At 42.6% G+C, this 21,286-nt stretch overlaps 1 protein-coding gene across 14 annotated transcripts in view; it reads left to right on the top strand.

The window, feature by feature from the left end:
• The window catches only part of MACROD2 (mono-ADP ribosylhydrolase 2), an 869,250-nt gene extending 851,065 nt beyond the window's left edge, over window positions 1-18,185 (top strand). For 9 of the 14 annotated variants that reach the window (XM_065059857.1, XM_065059852.1, XM_065059851.1 and 6 more), the window contains 3 exons: window positions 7,642-7,725; window positions 12,942-13,010; window positions 15,015-18,185. In XM_065059857.1, the coding sequence (XP_064915929.1) occupies window positions 7,642-7,725; window positions 12,942-13,003 (146 nt within the window). In that variant the 3' untranslated portion in view covers window positions 13,004-13,010; window positions 15,015-18,185. The remainder of the gene's footprint in view (window positions 1-7,641; window positions 7,726-12,941; window positions 13,011-15,014) is intronic. The other 5 variants (XM_065059855.1, XM_065059848.1, XM_065059859.1 and 2 more) reach the window with 3 other exon arrangements.
• Window positions 18,186-21,286: the final 3,101 nt, after the last annotated feature.

The following is a 21,286-nucleotide window of genomic DNA, read 5'->3' as shown; positions in this document are numbered from 1 at the left end:
ACATCTATTAGCAGAACTATGTTGCACCTCATGTGCCTTTCCTTGCGGTGAATATTCTGGTTTATTTTAAGCCGCAAAATTTTAGTTGTGGTCTCTGGACAAATAACAGGGAAGAGTCTTTTTACCATACCATGTATTGTTGCTGTCTTTCAGCTAGATCCATACACCCTCCTCATTTACCCGTCTGCAGTTCCCTGCTACTTTGAAGCTTATTTTTCATATACTTGGCAATAGTCTCCTTGAAAAGGAATTGAACAGGATATTTTCCAAGCCTACTCTTTGTCTCTGTGGTAATCTCTTTCAGAAGCGGTGACCCCAGAAATAAATGGTTGAAGCTGTAAGGGTGAGCAGCCCTGCCTGTGTGTTATCAGAAACTCAGGCAAAGCCTTTTTTTGTCCTGTGCTCCTTCACCCCATCATCTGCTCTTTTGTAGCCAGGGAGTGGGGACTTGGAAAATATGAGGGTGCTTGTCTGAAAGAAACTTTCCTAATTTTCAGGTTTTTGATGAAATTTTGCTATTTGTGTCAGGTTCTTATCCTCTCCCTCCCCACCCTTTCCTTATAATTTCTTTTATAGTTTCTATTCACTCCCAGCACCCACCTAGTTCTTGAGCAGCTGTTGAGGGCTGAGGACTGGCACAGTCTCTCCTGTTTGGAGCAGCCCCTTTGGAGGGGAATGGAAAGTTTCTTTCTCTTTTCTGAAATAAATAGTGTGGCGTTCTGACAAATCTGGCCTGCTTAGGAGATCTAGGACCTTCTTGCTTTCACAGTCTATTGCTTTGCTGTCATTGCTTCAAGATCATTGGAAATGCTTAGAAAATACAGCGAATGCAAGATTGAAATGGAGTAGAGGCGCAGTATGTGCTGATGGAAAATCCAGCGGCAGCACAAGCTATTAAGTTGTTCGTGTTGGAGGGGAGAGCAAGGCCTATTAAAACCATTGGGCTCCTGACTCAGTTCTTCAAAATTAAGGACTGAGTCCTCATCCTAGGTTAGTGATGCAGAGGAATTAAACTGGCTGTACAAGGACAGCTGGAGGCAGACTAAGTACATGGTAATGAGCATGGTGAGTGTGCCGAAAAAATACTGTTGTGGTGGGAGTGGAGATGCGCAGGTATCGTTCTGGCAGCCAGCAGTTGTTCAGAAGGCTGAACAATTCTTTAGTTCCTATGGCCATGGAATTAGAGAAGCATTTCTGAATGCCCAACATCATTTCCTCGTGGTGAAAGCTGAGCCTTAGGAGACCTGAAGATTTCCTGCAGCTCACACCAAAGGGTCCTCCAGTGCTATAACTCCTCATATCTACACAGCTTTTTAGGATCAGGAAGCTAGCAATCAGGAGCGGAACCAAATCACTTAGGAGTTTCATAAACAATTGAGGGAATTGGCAGGGGAAATGACAGAATGGGAAAGAAAGGTAAATAATCGTGCCATTTCTATTCATTCAGGATCCCTTCAGTTTTCATAACACCGCTGGGCATGCCATGTCTGCCTTATTTGTAGGCAGGGAAATGGAGCATAAGGACTTTGGCAGTTGTTTGGGACAGGTGATCTACTAGTTTGAATATAAACAGACAACATTTAGTTGAGTTAACAGCTAGTGACTGAGGAATGCGATGAAAGCTTCTGGGTGCCCCATGTCAGATATTCCATGCTGCGAGCTTCTTCTCTATGAGAGGTTTCAGCGAAAGAGCATCTGGAAAACAGCTACGTGGCCTCTTAAACAGCTAAGGCTTTGTAAGAACAAAAAAATTCAAAAAAGGCTTTCCTTAAAGGGAAATGTGCTTGTATTTATGAAGAGCCTGCTGTGTGCATGTTTATCCTGTGGTTGCAGAGAGACAAAAGATACAAAGAGCGCCTGATGGGCATTAGCAATTTTAGAGACGCCCAATTTGTATGGATCTTATGGACCGTATTGCTGAGAGACAATCTTCACTGCATTCCCGTTCCCACCTTTAGGGAAAAGGAGGCATAATGAGATTTACTAAGAGTATGTTTAATAAAGGGCTGGAAGGGGATAGGGATAAGCAGATCTTAGACACTTAAATCACGTTAAAAATAAAATGCGGTTCAGCTTGAGCTGGAAATACCAGTGGCTGGAAGCAGTACGATGCCTTTAGGTACAGTTGTGTGCACAAACACAGAGAGCTGACATGATGCACTGGAGGGACAGGGAGCCTTATAGCGCTGGCTTACTCTGGGAGACAAAGCCAAACTGCCAAAAGGGAGGGTAAACACTCCGTTTAACAACGAAGGGGCTGCAATGTGAGTCCTGGTAGCCCACGCGTGGCATTAAGAAATAGCGTTCAGCACCTTCAAAAGCGAAGCTACTGTCCCAGCCAGCACACCTTCCTCTGAAATCTGCAGCATCAAGTTTGCTTTTCATCTCCATGGTGTCTAATTGCTGGGCATTTTTCTGATCAAGGTAGAGTATTCCTGATTTAACAGATGGAGATGTTTGTTAACGAAGCCACGCTTATTAGCGAGAGGCACCTTTGCAGTAGTATCATTCCCGCAGGCTTGGTGCTGTCGTGCTCGACTTGTGCACTGCAGAAAGGGAAAAACTGCCCCCCGACTTGAACATAACAAAGTACAGATAGACAGCAGTTGCTGCGTTTGTTTTGGAGCCCCGAGAGCAGCAGGTTGGGTGGTTTTGCATGGAGAAACAGGCAAGAAAACAGCATAAATGTTTTATGTGGGAGAATCTGGTCTGGTTAAAGGGGTCAGTTGTTCCAGATGGAGGTGTCGCACAGGAGTCAAACCGAGCCCGTGTATCACTGACAGCTTCAGTTTCTAAGTGAAGTAACATTTATAATGCCACTAAAATACAGCGGTAAACAAAGTACATGAAGGCTTGACAGTCACATTAGCAAAGAGCTACAGTGAAATGACTGGGAAGAAGGAAAAAAACAGCTCTGGCTATTTGCAGAGCAAGAAAAATGGAACTGGTTTTGACAGATAAGACAATGTAGCTGTGGGTCAGAAGAGCTTTGTCGGCCTTTTTTGTTGCTGCAGATGAAAAATGGTGCCTTCAAATTTTAACCAGAGAAATTTGGATTTTAACAAGACTCCGTGTCGTGGAGGCACCTCAAAAGTCAATTCAGGCAGGCGACAAGCTCTGAACAGACTTTATTCTAATGAGAGCTGTTTAACAGAAACCAACTACATACGGGGTTCATCCAAAATTATTCACTGCTCTGATAACATTATACAATGCAGGTTCAGATACCGGTTAGGCGTTCAGTTGCTACACAACCAACTCAAATCTCAAGGCAATTAGATCCTAGACCTGTAGAGTAATGATTCAAAATGTGCATCTTCTCACTCTGTGTCAAAGTGAGGACACTTAAGGCTACCCAGATGATTGTTTACCAGGTCGGTGAGGTGTCTCAGTCCCCAGGGAATGTTCCTTAGATGACCAGTCTAAGGAGGAGAGTCTTTGACTGCAGACCTGCCGCTTTGAGGAAGACCGACTCAAAAGGAGTTTCTGGCAGGTTCCATTTATACCCTGCCACACTCTGTCTCTCAGAGTCTCCCAATTAGGGAAAGCATATTTACAGCTAAATGCAAAGCAATACATTTTATTCAGTGGGTATGAATCGGGGAAATCTGGATTTTCATATTGCATAATGACAGAGGTGATTTTTTTTTTCAAAGTATATAACATGAGTAGAAGCAACTGCTCTACAAATAATTTATGATTAATGAATTTCTCCTGGTTGCAAATTGTCCATGGTCAGGATACTATTTTATGGGAATTCCCATGGCAACACCCAGAATTGCTGGGCAGACATCTTAGAGGAATTACCTCGTAATTTTGCCTGTCAAAATAGTGGTTGCTTGGACTGTTGTATTATTGATAACCCTTTTTTTCCTCAAATATTCAGAATGACCTTAGGGCCAGGATTTCCCACTCAGTTGCAAGACTCATAAAATTGGGAAATTTTTAAGATTTCAGTTATCTTGACATTGCCCAGTGGCACTGACAGAACTCACGCATACACGAAGTCTGTTTTTCTGTTTGTCGCCAAGCTAGTCTACAAGCTTGTAACAAGCTAGGAGTGAATAGCAGAAATCCAGATTCCCGATTCAGAGCCCGCTTGACAATCCCTTCCCCATAGTGGGTGCAGGGGCTCTGCAGAGAGAGAAATAAAGTTCTTTGGGTGGGCAGCTCGGAGCAGAAACCTAATTCAGGCACCTTCCAAGAGTGATTCATCGATTCAAAGGAGACTGCCTTGGGATTTTGCTTTGAATTACCTGCGAGAGGAGCCTGCCTCTCTCTCCTGATTACAAAGGCGTTCTTCAGTACACGGCAAAGCCTTGCTGATGATCAAGTAAAAATGAGTTTTATGGATTGCTCTGTGTTACAGCTTCTAAGCCTGCATAGTTGCCTGCTTTTATCACTTAAAATAGGTGTAAACCTTGTGCAAGGGGAGGAGGAGGAGGAGGGTTACACTTTTTACTTATTAGGATTTATCAGGGGTGTGAAGAATAGATGTTTGACCTTTGTACTCGGGCACTTTTAAAATTGATGCTAATGTACCAACAACGACCACATCTCCATGTCAGTCTTGTGAATCATACATCAATCTGGAACCATGTTTCTCTAGAGAAGGAACACTGTATTAGCTGTAACCGTGTGGAACTATTGACAGATTGTGACTATAAAGGAGGAAAAAATGATGAAATAGCAGCAGAGAGATTTCTGTCTTCCCGGTCTTATGCGTTTCACAAGGCAGGGAGCCATCCTTGCCCGTGCCAGAAGCCTGTTGTCACTTAGTGCCGGGCTGGTTGTGTAACCAGCCTGCCAAGGGCTCAGGTAATGAGCTCTGTCAGGAGCGCAATTGGAAATGGTAATTGAAATTGAAAGTGGTTTCTCCCAAGCTCCCTCCCCTTCAGTAACTCTCAGCTCCTGCTCAGAGACCCAAAATACTTTGCTTGTTTGTGCTCTAACCTGGAGCAATCAAAACAAGGGGGTGAGGGGAGGCCTTTAGAATAAATTGATTGTGAAGGTGGTTCTGGTATTGATCGAGTTCTGCTGTTTAAGTGAAATGGGCTCATTTCTTTGTGGCACTTAGTTTTTACTGCACAGCAGGGAAGAAGCTTTTTGAATAATACCCTTTCCATATGCATGGCAGTATAGCGAATTCTTCTGTTCCCCACCCACAATAAGAACAAGGAAAGAAATGCAGATTTATATGGACCGAGTTTGAAAGTCTTGCCAAAAATGGGATGATAGAATGTGCAAGCCTCCTCCCAAGTTTGCAGTAGTGCCTGGCTTTGTTAAGGTTTAAAATATCTTCTGCCTTGTTTGTCCCTGAACGTTGTTTCCCACTATCGTTTTCTTGCTGACAATATCCAGTAATCAACATACACAATTCAAAGAAAAATAAAAAAGGTATGACCATAATCCCATCCTAGAAGGGGTGGGGAATCAGCTATTCTGACTTGGAAAGAACATGAAAAAGCAGAAGACACATTAGTGTTCTTCTGACAATGTTTATGGCCTTAAACCTCTCGAAAAAGTAATTTTGCAAGTCTACTGCTGCTGTTGTTCCTCTTTCCAGCCTCTCTCTGGGGTTGCTCGCCTGTGGCTTTTGGTATCGAGCACCCTCAATGCCTTCTGCTTTCGTCCCTACAACCGCAGGCCTAATTAGCACCTGTGCACACGTGTGCACACACACGTGTATGCACGGAATGTCTTCTCTTTAATTAGGCTCAGTCTGCACCTAGTGCCATGCCAATAATCCTTTGCACCTGTCAGCTGCATGAGAGATTTCTGAAATGGAAAGTGAAAAATCTGTTGGCAGAGTGGAGAGGCCAGGCGTGCCGGCTGGTTAACGGGAGATCTTGGGATACGGACTGGGAACTTCATGTGGGCTGACAAGAAGAGAGCGACGAGGTATCTCTGGCTCTTAGAGAAACCAGGAGACAAGACAATACCTGTCATATCGTATCTGCTTTATTTGGTTAATTGACGGTGGTTTAGAGGAGGCAAAGTCGGATTCAGAGGTATCAGCTGCCAGTCGGGATGCGTTGGTAATTAGCAGGGATCCCATATCCCCAAGTCAGATATCTGAGTGTCTTGGTGGGAAGGGCTGTGTCCACTGCAGGCTGCACTTGTGGTGAGACTGTTGATACTCCAAAATTTTGCTTCCCCAAGCTAATCAAAATGTAGCACAACCTGATTTTCATTGTTTCTTCCTTGATTTATCAGTGCTCTCATAGTCACCCAAATTTCATACTGATTTTGCTAGCAGTCAGGCAGGGATTTTGAACATGCCTTCTCAGCCTTCTACTTGACAATTCCCTGCCATGTGTGCACACTTCCACAGTGGGGTGACCTGGGTTTATAATTTTCATGAGCCAAAAAGAGCCATGGGTGAGTTCTGGGAAAGCTTAGGCTTGTTGCTGCATAAGGAACCTCAGGAGAAAACCTCACTTGCTCTCCTGAATTCCCCAGAGAAGCATCAGGAATTTGATGTATCCTCAAAGGGGCCATCTCAGTCATTTGCTGACAGGTGAGTTCACAGTCACAGATGTTTACAGACATTTTGTTTGTACAGGGAGGTGATTTTAAACCCGTGAGGAAGAGGTGGAGTTATTGATACGACAGTCCACTGAAGGATTTCTGCAGTAGAAGTAAGATCTATTGAAACGATGGGTGACATCTCCATCACTGTAAAGCCTTCCTTCACACTTTCCCCCGTGCTCACTGAGATTGCTAATTGAGCTTTCCAGTGGTTATTTTTTGTTGCTTTCTATATGTGCTGGATCCTTGATTTAGTATTTCAATGCTTGGTAGGACCAGTTGCCTGTGAATAGCATTGCCAACATAGCGAGCACAGAGGGAACTAAAGTCTCTGTGACATTGGCTTGTGGATATGATTAAAAGTGAAACTGGCTGAAAACTTCAGCGGTAGATACATGTTGAGCAACCAGTAGCTTGGCAGCGTGTAGTTCAGCCACAGGGTGGGTGCCGCAGGCTTTAGAGCAGCCACAAATGTAGAGAAGTAGCATGATGGAAATTAACTAAAAATTGGCTTCTCAGCACTCGAAATGGCAGAATATTAGGAGGATTGTGTACAAAACAGCAAAACCACTTTTTTTTTTCCATTTCAAATATTATTAGGAGATTGAATCTAAGCTTCTAGATAAGCCAGAGGCAAAGGAGATAAAAATGTTGAGTTACAGTGATAAAACGCATTTTCCAAATTCAAATTCTGGTTTGTGTCTGACTATATTTGAACTCTCACTGTATCTATTTTTATTCTGCTAGCTAGAGAAACTTTGTAACTGTGATTAGGTCCCCATCATATATTGTATTTTATGAGCAGAAGGGATTCTTCAAAAATGATGAGAAAAGAATGGCAGGGACGCAGAAAAACCATGATGTGGTCTTAACAATCCCAGTCAGAAGAGTGCAGATCGCTACAAATATTCAAGCAATTATTTTCAAATCGCATTCCTCCCCCTATATCCTCTGCCCTTTCCTCTAATGGGTACCACCATACAGCAGCAAAGTCTATGAAGGTAAGAGCATCCCGGAAGAAAAAGGGAAAAAACAGGCATGCGGAGTCTGAGAATTATACATTATTCAGGTACTGTATTGATTTTTCTCCTTCTTTGGCTTGTCTTATAGGGGTGCAAGGGAAAGAGGAAACTTCTGTGGAGCCTATGAAAGTTGACCCTCCATGTGAAGCAGCAGATGTTTCAAATAAAGATGGTATGTTGTTCTAATATTTTAATTGTCCTGAAGTAGATATGTAGCATGCTTGTTTGGACACTCCGCCCCTGAAATTAGAAGTCTTCTTGAGAGTTGACACAATCTCCATTGTCTTGGAAGTCTAAGCGGAGGTACCTTTCAGTGCCATAACCCTGCTTTTCTGTAGTTGACTGGCTTTAGGTGTTCAGTTGGTATGTTCAATCTGCTTGCCTTTTAACTAAACAGTATTTTAGGCCCATTGTAATCAGTAGTCTGAAAATTTCTGTGCTAGCGCCCAACTCCATCACGGGGCAAGCACTGACTATACAAGCACTCTGAACTCATCAGCTCAGAACTGGTTTCCCTTCCTCCTCCTCCTCCTTCAGCGTCCTTGCGGAGCTCAATGTGGTAGTAGATGAAAGTTCTCTCCCTAGAACATTTACTGTTGATAAAACTGTCGCGATTTGGTGAGCCAACAGCAATTGCGGTCAGGTTTGCAGACATTCTCAACCCAAATCTCCTGACTGGGAAGTGAAATTTTTTTGTTATTCACCTCAGTGAGCCAATGACCCAGCTGTCATCTGGCAAAGTCCTGGCAAGGGCTGCGTCCCAGGATGCTACACCAGTGGATGAAGGGAGTGGAGCATCTCCCTTATGAGGAAAGGCTGAGGGAGCTGGGGCTCTTGAGCTTGGAGAAGAGGAGACTGAGGGGTGACCTCATTAATGTTTACAGATATCTAAAGGGTGAGTGTCAGGAGGATGGAGCCAGGCTCTTCTCGGTGACAGCCAATGATAAGACAAGGGGTAATGGGTACAAACTGGAATGCAAGAGAGGTTCCACTTAAATTTGAGAAGAAACTTCTCTCAGTGAGGGTGACAGACACTGGAACAGGCTGCCCAGGGGGGTTGTGGAGTCTCCTACTCTGGAGGCATTCAAAACCCGCCTGGATGCCTTCCTGTGTAACCTCATCTGGGTGTTTCTGCTCCGGCAGGGGGATTGGATTGGATGATCTTTCGAGGTCCCTTCCAATCTCTTAACATTCTGTGATTCTGCAGTGCCTAACATAAGAAAAATTGCTTTCTAGGCTCTCTTTGTGTGTAAAGAAATCCTGGATGGAATCAGGGTCCCAGTGCTTAGGTTTTGGTGAGGCAAACCCTTTATCGCTCCTCTGGATGGGCTCTTAGAGTTTAGCAGAGCTACATCAAGGACTTTCTTGGTTTTTACGCAAAAAGCCCCCTTTACTGCTCCAAGACGCGGTGCTTTTGGAATTGGGGTTCCAGTCCTTGTTTTCTTATCATAAAGTGGACCCCTCTCTGTAGCAAAGACTTGGTTTTTGATTCCTCCTTTAACCTCTTCAGTGCTGACATACTATAAACTCAAGGCATACTTTTTTACATTTCTAAGACAAAACAATTATATTCTTTTGATATTAGTTGCACAAAGACTCTAATGTTGATTTCCATTCTCTGGTGTCAGATTGTGCTGCAGCGTTTGAATTGGTGGCTGATTTAGATACTGGCCTGTAGGGAAGTTTTCGCAAGAATGGGAAAAGAAAGCATGCATAATGGATTTTCTTTAAAAAAATAATGCTAGAGACTATGCTATTTCTAGTAAGTGTGCAGAATAAAGCCAGACCAGGCTTCTCTCGTCAGCCCTTGAACAAACCAGCCAAAACCTTGTAGTCACGTTAAAATATTTGACCTTTGGATCCCTGCAATGGTCTGGGCTACTTCATGAAAACAAATCCAAATTTACTAAAAGAATATCTTGAGGGATTTCGCACTGGGAAGAAGAACAATCGTATAACTCTTGGATCAGCTGACAGCTTCTGAAATGACAATCACAATAGGTTTCTTAGTTTCAAATCTTGATTATCTGGTAGGGTCTTCTACATATAACTCATCCTGTGGCTTGCTTTCTGTGACATTCTGACGTTATATGCGAGGTCAGGAAAAAGAGTGTTTGCCAAGGCTGCAGAGAAGTACTCAGCTGTTCAGGGAGGTCTTTGTTTCTCCACAGCTTAAGTTGCTACTGGGATTGTGTTACAGGGTATTTTTTCTTGTGGACGTGTATTACACATTTACATAAATCAGAACAGCGAAAGGATCAAACTCCCCATACTCTCCTTTCTCTGAAGGGTTAAGTTTCACTGGGGAAAAAAAAGCCATAAATTTTCTTTATGTACTGGTTACTAGTTGAGATTTTTAAAAAGAAAAAAAAAAAAAAAATGAAAGGTTCCATTTGACAGTAATTTTTATGTAAATTGCCTATTTTTACTCTGGTCCCCTTCCTTCCACCCCAGGAGAGCTCATCTCTTCACAGCTGAAAGCACAAGCATATATCATCAGGTACCCCTTGGCAGCCTGGCTCTTGTGTTTTAATTTCATGTACCATGTCACAATGAAAAGTGCTTTAGAAATGCAGAGAGTTTAGATAGCTCAGGTGCATCTCAATATTGGTTCATCTAGTGGGCAGGGCTGTAATAGTGATATATTTCAGAAATTACTATTATTTGAAAGCTGGGCGTGATTCCCCATCAGGAAAGCTGTCAGAGGGTAAGCCTGAATAGGGATGCGTATACAGAGATACAGTTGCTGCTGGCAATCTCCATAGACCACCAGAACAAAGACCCCTGGATATTAAATTTCTTGTACCCAGGATAGATTTTCTGATTAGTATTTTTTTAATTATGAGAAAACCCACCTTTGGTGATTGGTTTCCTAGATCGTGTTTCGTGCTGGCAGCCTTTTGTTTTGTTTTGTTCTTTTTGTTGTTGTTTTACACCAGCAAAGCTTTTCAGGATTACTAAGGTAGATGTTAGTTTCCAACTGGTATTAGGCAGCTCAAACTCTTCACTCCTTTTATAATGGGTTTATTCATTCGCCTTTTTTATTTCAAGCCCGTGGAAAGCTGCCTCCTCACTTGCTGACACAATAGAGGAAAATAAAAAGATGAAGGCAGTGTCAAACCTGAAATTTCCCATTTCTTTATAAGCTTTTACAGGCTGATGAATGCACCATCAGCAACCTGACCTTCCTGTGATTCACCAAAGCAATACAAAAGGAAGATCTCAACAGCTAACACCCTCATGCTTTTTTTCTGGTGTTGATGAAATATCCAAGAAACAAGTGACTACCAAGTAAACAGGTTGCATGTGTTTCATCACCGCACAGCAGGCTGAATTCAAAATAGATGGTTTTCTTTCTAGGCAGTCTGGAGTTATAGGTGAATATGCTATAGCCAAGTTATGTAGATGCAAGAGGAAAACATTGTTTAGGACGTGGCTGAAGAAGTAAGTTATGTTTGCAAGTAAGAGTCTGACCAAGCTCCTGCTTGAATCAAGACAGTAATATTTTGCTTTCATCTGCCATCTGGGTCTACAGTATAATATCCCGGGGTGGGGAAACGTGCTCGCTCGCTCTCACAGATGATGCTAAACTTGGTTTTCCAGTCTCCCGTTTGGCTGTCTCTTCTACTTAGGTGCAGCCCTGTGTCCGCTGGCTACCTGACCTTTAAGAACGCGGCTTCTTGCAGGGGAGAGGCGGATGCCTTGCCGCACATCCCTGCCTCGGCACATCCACCTGGTCAGCAGCAACTGCAGCGCTTTGACAGATGTGGACTGTGTGCCGGGCTATTTCTTCTCTTCTTGCGGGGAAACTCGCTTGCTTTTGGGGATAAATCCTTCCCCGATTGTAATTTGAGAGCTGCTAAAGCAGCTCACAGATTGACAAGAGGAGGTACAGATGGGTCCTCCACGACAGGCCAAAATTTAAGGGAAAAGAGAGCGGGAAAGTGCAGACTAATATCCATTTCCATTGCACAGAAATGTTCGTTTGTGGCCTAAAACGTCCTGTGCAAAGCTGCAAAAGTTGGAATGGATAAAAATGAATTTAGGAGATGCGCAGCCTCCTTGAACTTGGGGTGCTTTGCTGAGCTGCTGGGTGTTGTAGTGTATTACAGTAGATGCAAAAAGACCAGTAATGTAAGTTAGCAGTTTAACACCTCTAAACACATTGCTTAGTGGGGAGAAGGTCAGTTTTGACCTGCGATGCAGTCACATGTAGCGTGCCCAGGGCTAACGACATTGTTCTGACGCTGACTCCTGCTGGGAGTCACATCCCCACCATACCCAGTGGCAGCTCTTCCATCCATGTTATTTTCCAGCTAAATCGAGAGGATTGCATAGGTGGCCTCATAGTGACATCTGTTGTTGGAGTCTGCAGGAGTTTATCCTTCAGTTAGACCTTCCTGTCCTGACCAGTGTTAATGCAAACATGATGGGGGTTGACTACTCACAGCTGTAAAGAAGGGAAGGGGAAGGAGGCATCCTCATCAAGGGTGCTGATGGAGCCTAACCTCAGGTTTCAAAGCAAGCTTTATTTTTGCAGGAGATCTCTGTAAAATGCAAGTGAAGCCTTACGGTATTTTCAGAAAACCCAGCCAGTGAAACTGGCCGGCATAATGAGGCTGAGAAAAGCTGCTGTTGTCAGTGTGCAGCAGCCTTCCCTTAATGATTTTTTATTAAGCATCCTGTCTTTGCTATGCAAATGCACGTAAAGAACACAACATCGCTAAATACGATGTGCATCAGAGCTCCGTAATCAGGAGCTGATACTTTTCTTATTATTCATTGCATACATCCAGGAAGCCATTATGGTATCTCTTCTGCATATGGATGATGCACAATTTACAAATAGTTCATTAAAACCCCAACAGGTGTATTGACATGATATTGACTCACAAAGAGATCATACTGCCTGGCTTGAAGTAGCATAGTTATTGATTTTTGGCTTTTTTTTCCCCTCCCCACTCACATCTTCCCTTAGTTTCCAAATCTCCCATTCAGGTGTGAGGGTTTTCCCCATCGCCTGTGTCAAATGACTCATAATGTGCAGTTGATGACACAACATAAAGCAAGGTTAAAGAAAGGAAAAAAGTCTTGATACAAATATCTATATTCATATTCATTGCAGCACAAATCCTAAATACCAATCTTAAAAAATGCAGGTGCTAAAGTAACACTTTTATATTTAGCCTAGATAAGACCAATCACACCTGCCATAGTTTAGATGATATTTTTGGCAAAGGCCATGCTGAATTGAGTTTAAGCCTTCTATTTAAATTATTTTTAGCAATTTTAAATGGGAAAAAAAAGTTTGGTTCAAAGTGGTTATTACTCAACGTGATATACTTCACAAATATCATGAATTTTATGACTGTCTCATTTTGTTTTCAGCTGAAATGAACAGTCAAGTTGAAAGTAGAAATGATCCTATGGAAACAGAGCGGGAAGTTTAAGTAACAGGTAAGACCTTTATGGCTATTTTTATACCCATTTTCCTGTCTTCCATTCTGTTTCTGTTTGAAAACTTGCTTTAAAAATTACCGTAATTAAAAGTAGAATTTACCAAAAAAGGGGGGAAAAAAAGGAAGAAAAAAATACGAAGGAAAAGAAAATAATATGGCCTGTATTGCACCAAAAAAATGAAAATACCCAGTAGACTTGATTTGTCAACTAAATATTATAGTAGCAGTCTGCAACTGTAATGCATTTAGACAGTGCACGGTCCTAGATCATCAGAAGGCAAGACAGCAGAGAGATAAGGAGTGGAAGAGTAACTGAGTGAACAATTTTTGGCATTGCTTAGGAAAATGACAGGCAATTTATACCGGTTGGAACCGAGTTCAGTTCTGTACGATCAGTATTCTGGGAACAACAGGTTCACGTCATGAGGGGTTTATTGCTCTTGGCTCTTCGATGCCGAACGTCACCCGTAGCAATAGCACGGAAAAACAAGGCAAAGTCAGGGAGCTGCCTTCTGGAGCTCTGCCGCCTTTTAGAGCTTTTAATGGCTTTATGCGCTCAATGATAGTGGCATGGCACAAATGTGCAATGGTTGTTGTTGCCTGTAGAGTTTGTCATAGGCATAAACAGCCTAGATAAAAATTAATAATTTGGTAGGAAGTCAGAGGCTTATCACCAATTACAAGAAGCATTTGTCCCTCAAAAGTAGTTTTTAGCATCAACGCACAGTTTCCTTTGGCGTGGGGTGATCATGAGATGCTGATATCACATACAGCAAGATGCGTTATTTGCACTTGTAATGGGATTTCATGTAGACCAAATATAGCGGCTTTACAATGGCAGCAGCTGTATCACAGAGGTTTAAAATACAAGGTCTTATTACTGAGTGTAGCCGTTCGTCCTCATCAGCTTATAGACGATGTGCTGCTGTACTGCTGGAGTGAGAAATAGGCCTGATGGGGTCCCTGGTAAAAAGTACTGAGGCAAAACTAGAAGGCAACCTCACCATTAAAATGCAGCTTCCACAACTCTTCCTTCCCCCGCCCCTGGCTTCTGGGTTTATGTTCCCTTCAATCAAAAAAAAAGGAGGAGGAATTAATGAAAATCTTGCTGTTAAAAATACACGGAAAGGTTAATACCCTTCCTCAGTTTAAAAAAAAATACATCTGACAGTTACTAGTGCTTTCATGCAGCCTGTAGGAAGTCTGTGTTTCATGCTGCATTTTCCCATGGAAATTAATATCTGTGAATGATAGAATCATAAAATCATTTTAGTTGGAAAAGATCCTCAGGATCATCGAGTCCAACCATTAACTCAACACTGTCAGTAAACCATGTCCCTGAGAACCTCAGCTATGCTGATGGAGTCTTTTTGCTTTACAAAGGTGGAATTCACAGGAATAATACCACAACTAGCAATCAATGAATAAATCTCCTTAATTCCGCTGCAAGGCACCTTTCTGAAGCAAAGGGACACACCATATCTTGCCCGGCATTTTAATGGCGTGCACGGGACTAGAAGCAGGTATCGAATCCTCAGCTCTCTACTGAAGTCCTCTCAACCCTATTGCTGCTGTTTTAATTATAAGGAGCGGGTTCCCAGGGAGCATTGTTTAGCCTGGTAAACTTCAAAGCATCTCACTAGGGTCTTTCAGAGCTGAGGGGATCCCTTTGCTTAGTATGGTGAGTATTTTATTGTGTTGTTTTTAACGTCTATTCTGTGGTCTAGCACTAAAGCACCCACCAGAGCTGGGGGTCTGTGATATCAAACCAGGTAGCACAGTGCTATGGAAAAGCAAGAAACCCTAATGAGCACAATCAGTTTGCTATAGAGATAATAGTGGCTGTGATACATATAAACTGCGTGACATGTATATGTGCTGTGCATGTGACAAAGAGATAAACTGTAGTAGGCATCTGTGGTAGAAAGATGAGGCTGGGTTCTGTACAGACATTTGAAATTCTGCATTTTCTTTGTGTTTTCTCTCCCCTGCTGTGGTGAAGGAAGGATGCAGGAGAGGAGAGACCCGAGGAAACCCGACGGGCAGGCACTGACATCCTACGGCATCATTCTCGGCAGAAAAGAGCACACAGAGATGCTCCACGGGTTGGGAGGGAGGGAGCTTTGGGGAAATGACTCTTTGCTTTAATTTCTCTTTGTTCTTCATTGCATTTTGTTCTGTAAGCCTGTTGAAAAAAACATAACTTCCCACTTCTAACGATGTTTTGCAATTATCCCTGCAATTACAACAGTTTCTTCTGAACTGTGAGTCCCTGTCTTATATTGGGTCTCTTTTCTTCCTGCATCGTATCATCAGTAGCCTGTTTCCAGGCCCACCCCTTTTCTAGCATCTTTATCTTCTTTCTTAGTTACGGTACTGTCTGCAAACCACCTGTGGGAGCCAGTTTATTCTCCTCCACCCCCTCTTTTTTTTTTTGTTGTTTAAACTTTTTCCTAGGATATAAACAGAGATTTTCATCGAGAACCTGAACTGCTGCAGAGGATTATAATCTGCACACACTGATTAACAAACGCCCTCCTTGTGCTAGGGATTTGAAAGACTAGATGCTCCAAAATCTCAGAAATATTGATAGAGACAGCCCTACACATTGCCCGCCTCCGGGCTTGTCACTTGGCACCCGCCAGCAGGTCACCGTGTCCAAACCGTGGCTGCTAGAAAAGACCGCGGCCGTATTCCCTTGAGTCCGTACTGGAGGCAGAGTTTGTGCATTAACTCTTACATCCCCACACCTCGGGATCACCCACGGCTCTGCCCTTCACTTTCAGTCTGGCCTGGGAAAGCCAAACCGTGACCAGCCCACGCTGCAGCGTGTCCCTCTGTGGGTCCTACATGTGAGTAACACACGTGGCACTGAACAGCCGGTGCCCCAAATCATCCTGCGCTTTCCCACTTAGCACCGCGCACCTTGAAATCGGTGCTGTGAGCGTGACCTTCGGGCGCCGGTAGGCGACACATGTTTCCTTGAGCCTGTGAGTGACAGAGGAAAACATGCACTCTGCGTTCAAGGCGCCTTTAAATATGGCTTCTGGCTTTAACAACCTCACACTGTATCTTGTGTGAGCCCTCATTATATTTTCTACTGCATATGCATGATTTCTTTTTTTGAATTTTTTTTAAAAAGCAATTAACAGTTATTTGGATAAGAATGTCTTACCATATGTCAATTGTTCTGCCAGCAAATGCTGCATTGAAATTTTTAGAAAAGGAACAAAAGGGTTTCACATACCAGTCATACCCAACCATGCTGTAACTGAAACTGATAGACAATTGATTCTGTTCTTTTTTTTTCCTCCCAAATACACATGAATCTCAAAATAGTGATTTACTAGCTGGCCTCTACCTACTGCACATCCTGTATGTTTCTGTATATTTTCTGTACTGGGTGATTTTGCTGGAAACAGCCTGTCGTAATAGGTGAGGCAGGAGTTGATAGCTACCTTGGGAGGAGGGGGAATGAATGCATTGGGTGTCTGTCCTCTCAATTCCCCTTTTGTGCAGGTTGCTGTGAAGAGATCAGGTTGAAGGGCTCCCTCCATCTGGGTGAGTGAGGGAACCAGCCGTGCAGGGAATGGACTCATCAGGCTCGACTTGGAGCTGTGCGAAGTGTCAAGGAGATCTGAGGTGGCCAGGTCTTCAGCCAAGAGAAAGTATCCAGTGCTCTGAATCTAGCTCTGCTCATTTCCATCATGCCTGCTGGTGGGCAATGTTAAAGGAGCTGTAGGCTGCTCTTAGCCATGTCCCTCTTGCCATCACCAACTAGCTGTAGCTGGGGAGCCAAAGGGAGAGCCCCACAGAAGGCTGGGGTGTGACGGTTCAGCGAGGAGACAAAGACTCCTTAAAGTCTTGGTAAAGACTGACTGATATGAAAAAAAAAAAAAAAAAAAAAAAGAAAATTTGCAAAGATGCATCAAATTAGACACTCTAACCCCTGACAGTAATTTCATTGCACTTCCCATTTAAACTTTTTCCTCAAACAGCAGCGAGTCTTTGAAACTATGAACCATTTGGCCAAGGATGCAGCAGCAAAGCATGAAGCCCAGGTAGGATGTGTAAAGCAAGGAAACGCAGGAGGTGGTTAAGTAAGTCCTTACAGGACACTTTGCAGCCGTGTCTGTATCTGGCTTTCTCCAAGTGGGTTTTTGTTTTGAGTTGTTGGGGTTTTTTTACCTGTCATAAACTGGGTTATATAGTTCGGCAGTGTCAAGTGTTTCAGCAGAGCAAGTTAGTCAGGGGCTGGACCTATGGCCCTGACTGCAGCCTCTGCCACTCTTGCTAGGGCTGCAGAAATGCAGGGAGGGACTTTCACAGAGGAGCAAGTGTCAGGCCAGAAATCACTCTGCAGGGATTTTTGGCATGGGTTTTTGGTTTAAACTCAAACCACGTTTGTGGTATGTGGCGTAAAGAGAACAGCAGCCCTTTGGTACTGTGTTTGCAAACAAAGTATCAGGCTCTGCCTTGTCTTGTCACTCCTGTGTCCAAAAGTGCTCAGCCCTGCCATTAGGCATGATAACGTTCAGGCTGGTGGCTGCTCTGATGGAGGATGGTTTCCTCATGTGCTGACACCCAAAGGTGATGTTTGAGACACAGTCTATAGCACCAGGTCACACATTTACCAATTGTCAGTCTTTCTATAAAGCTCTGAGAAAGTCTCTCTGGATTAACAGTGGTTGGCTTTAGGCATTTGAATAAAAATATACTTATTAAAAAACAACAACAAAATGAGATACTTTTCTCTATATGCAGTGCATGCCAGCTTTGCTTTTAAAATGACAAACTTAACAGAGTATGTGGATCTATTTTCTTGGGAAAAAGGGGTTTTTATCATATGATTCATCCAGGATTTGCCTTACCCTGGCATTTGTGATATAAAGTTGTTTAAAAAAAAACTCAATCCAAAAATATGTTTCTACTTCAATGCAAAGAAATGTAGACTGTTGCTTGCAAAATGTCTTCTAATAGATGGTCTAGCAGCTACATCAGTTAACACATGCCTCTTCTGGTACTCTGTCATTTACGTGCTGAATTTGCCTCTGAGTCTGTTATTTTTCCTTTTGTCTATGCCATGCATTGGAAAACTTAAAGAACCAATGCTTTCATGCTACATACAATGTTTGTTAAAGCAAAACTTTAATAAAGCTTGTTCTGAAGATGAGGCAATGCCACTTGTGTGTTGATTCCCTCTTAACTGTGCTGACCATGCAGTAGTAGTTTCAGTTGTCAGTGTTTTGGTCTGGACACACAATTGCCAGTGCACACAGCCAGTTCCTCATTTAAATTTATTGTTCACTTGATGGTGGAGAAACAGATACCTTGGGAGGATTTTTGGACAGCATCAGTAAAAGGTAAGAACAGGGATTTTGCAGGTTGGAGGGGAAAAGGTCGCTCTGTTGGCCCCATCGCTGCACCAGAGAAGTTACAGAACCCCTCTGGCTGTTTTAGCAGGAGAGAGTGGTAGAAGAGGAGCTTTCCAGGATTCTCTGGATGCCAGGTAAGCGTGCTCAAGAAAATCATGGGGCTGTTGTGAGATTGCAGGGGAAACAGCACCCAGTCACCCCCTAAATGCTTCTGCAGTGGAGGTTCCTATAGTCCAGCCCCATGTGTCTGGACACATCGCACCTAGAAATGGTACCACCACCAAGACAGGATTATAAATGGAGCTTTGATTTTCATCAGCAATAAAGGGTGTTTGGGACAGGAGACTGAGAAAAGTCCCCCCACCCCTTAGAAAGGGTGTTTAGTCAATATTAACATGGGTACAAAAGGGCAAGGAAGCCAAGCCCAGCGAGAATGACCTTGCTGCCACAATGCAGGGAAGAACGGAGCAAGCTTTTATTAGTATTTTCAGCACAAGCCTGGGAAGCAGTTTTGCAGAGTCCAAGGAGCTGTTTGGGTCTGGGCCATGCACTTCCAACTCCTACTCGTTTCACACCAGCTTCTGAGCACCTGCTCACTAGAAGAGGCCTTCTGGACGGAAAATGTAAGCCTAAACTTGAATTTTCATTTATTTTTTTCTCCCTTTTATCTCCCCACTCTCTAGCAAACCAGGACATTACATTTGAAATAAAAGCAGAAACAAAGATGGAGCAGAGAAAGATGAAATCAAGACAGTTGAAATGAGCCCCGGTCTGTCTGGATGAGGAGTCTCTGCCTGCCTGTCCCATCACGTGCATTTATATAAGACATTTCATCTAAAATACAAGACTTAGATAGCATATGCTCTAAGAGAGAATATTAGATGTAGTATATATAGTATGCAGTAGCATGTATGACATAAATAATACATGATGTGGCATATATTCTGTATTTACTATACTATGTATTAGATTATGTGTAGTTAATATATTTTAAATGGTATACAGTATGTTATTATAGATCTAATTCAAGTAGATAAGCTGTGTATCCTATAGAGAATGTATTTTAGAACAAACTTGTTTTAATTCACTCTGAAAACAATACAGGTAAAGGTTGTAATACAATACCTTGTATGTATAATACTATGTAACTTGTGCCCTTCTACTATGAAGTTACATATCTCTCTCCAGCTATGCAGAGATATCTACCATGCCTCTACCAGCTATCTACTACAAATACTTTGTTATCGAGCACTTTATAGATAACATACTGCTTAATATGATGTAAAAAAAATATTTCCTATAACACAGTACATTATTAGTGGCATTTAAGGTAGTATATATGTAACTTAGGTGCTATATCTGAACAGAACAGAATAGATTATGTAGTATATAGTCTCTATGCTATAATATTCTGATATGTGTACTATTCCTATATGTAATATATGGGTATCATACTATAGAGTGATTCCATCATACTATATTCTCTGTATAACATATTAAATAATACTAATACACTATGTAAATGATTTAGTATAAATACATTACATGTTATGGTCACATAATATTCAGTACTTAGATAATCGGTTTAGATGCAATAGGGCCTATATTGCATATAATATCTATGGAATGTAGAGTATGTTCTTGTAGTTGGTTTTTATGTAGTATATTAGTTTAATAAAATCAAGAACAAACATATCTCACATAGTGTCTATCAATCTCCCTTCACTTTACCCTCCCTTAGTTCTTTTTTGTACTGTCTTTGAAAATAATAATCATTTAGCCCAGATTTTATTGTATGGTTTTACTGTTCATTATTACATTTTTTGGCATCATAAACAGCAACTTAGGACTGTTTTACATCCCTAGTGGGAGGGTTTTTGTGGTGGGAGTCATAACCACGCTGGTTGATCTCACTGTTTCTCTTCTGTGCTCATATTATTCCTGCTCCAGAGATCATAACATGTTGTTATGTCCATCTCTTCTGATAATACGGAGACAGGAGTGGGGGTTTGCAAAAACATTTTGTTTGGCCAGCCTATTTATTTTCCCACCTCCATGCTCGCTGTGAGATCAGCTACTTTAACAATAAAGTTTTTCATGTTGTTACAATTACTCCATCACTACCAGTCAAGAAACACTTAACAGCACAGAACACAGCACTAACATTTTGGAGAACATAATTGTACCATTTTGCAGACTCAGCAATGTGACAGAACACCGCTCATGGACACTGTCACCTGCTGATACTGTTCTGCAGTCCAAGGCTCCTTGATTCTCCAGCACTGCTGCAAACTGCAATGAGAACAGTTTCTTTCCAGAAAGGACTTCATCTCAGCATTTTAGACTAGCAGTTTCCAATAAACGGACAAAGCTGAGAGGTGTCACCTCCTATGTAACCCCCCGTCATAGAACCAATAATGACAGAAGCCCAGCCCTGGAGGTCTGAAGGACTCGTGCGTCCTGCTCCATTGAGAGGAGAGCCCCAGAGCATGCCAGGTCCCTCCTGCACCATGACCAGCCCTGATCAGAAGACAACTCTGACAGAGCTCCTTCCCTTGCCTGATCCTTCTGGAAAGCCTGGTATGTACAGAAGGAAACTTCTCAAAAGCAAACAATGCATTAGCTTCCAACTACCATTAACTTTTCAGTATGACTTGAGCATAACTTCCACAAAATGCAGCTTTCATTGCCCAGAAATCCTTCCTACTTAAAAAACACATAGAAAAACCCCACTCCAGAAGCAAGAAAACTCTTAAGAATTTAACACTAATAGCGTTTTCCTCCTTGTGTGTGGGCTGTTGGGTCGCTGGTTTGGTTTGCTGGATGCACCAATGCTTCTGATAAATCTATGACATGCCTTTCCGTCCACCCACAGATGGGAAGCAAGACAGTGCTGTGC

Source organism: Columba livia, chromosome 3 (genome assembly GCF_036013475.1).
Source record: "Columba livia isolate bColLiv1 breed racing homer chromosome 3, bColLiv1.pat.W.v2, whole genome shotgun sequence".
NCBI classification, from domain to species: domain Eukaryota; kingdom Metazoa; phylum Chordata; class Aves; order Columbiformes; family Columbidae; genus Columba; species Columba livia.
Note: the sequence above shows the minus strand (reverse complement) of the source record. Positions and strands in the feature narration are given on the sequence as shown.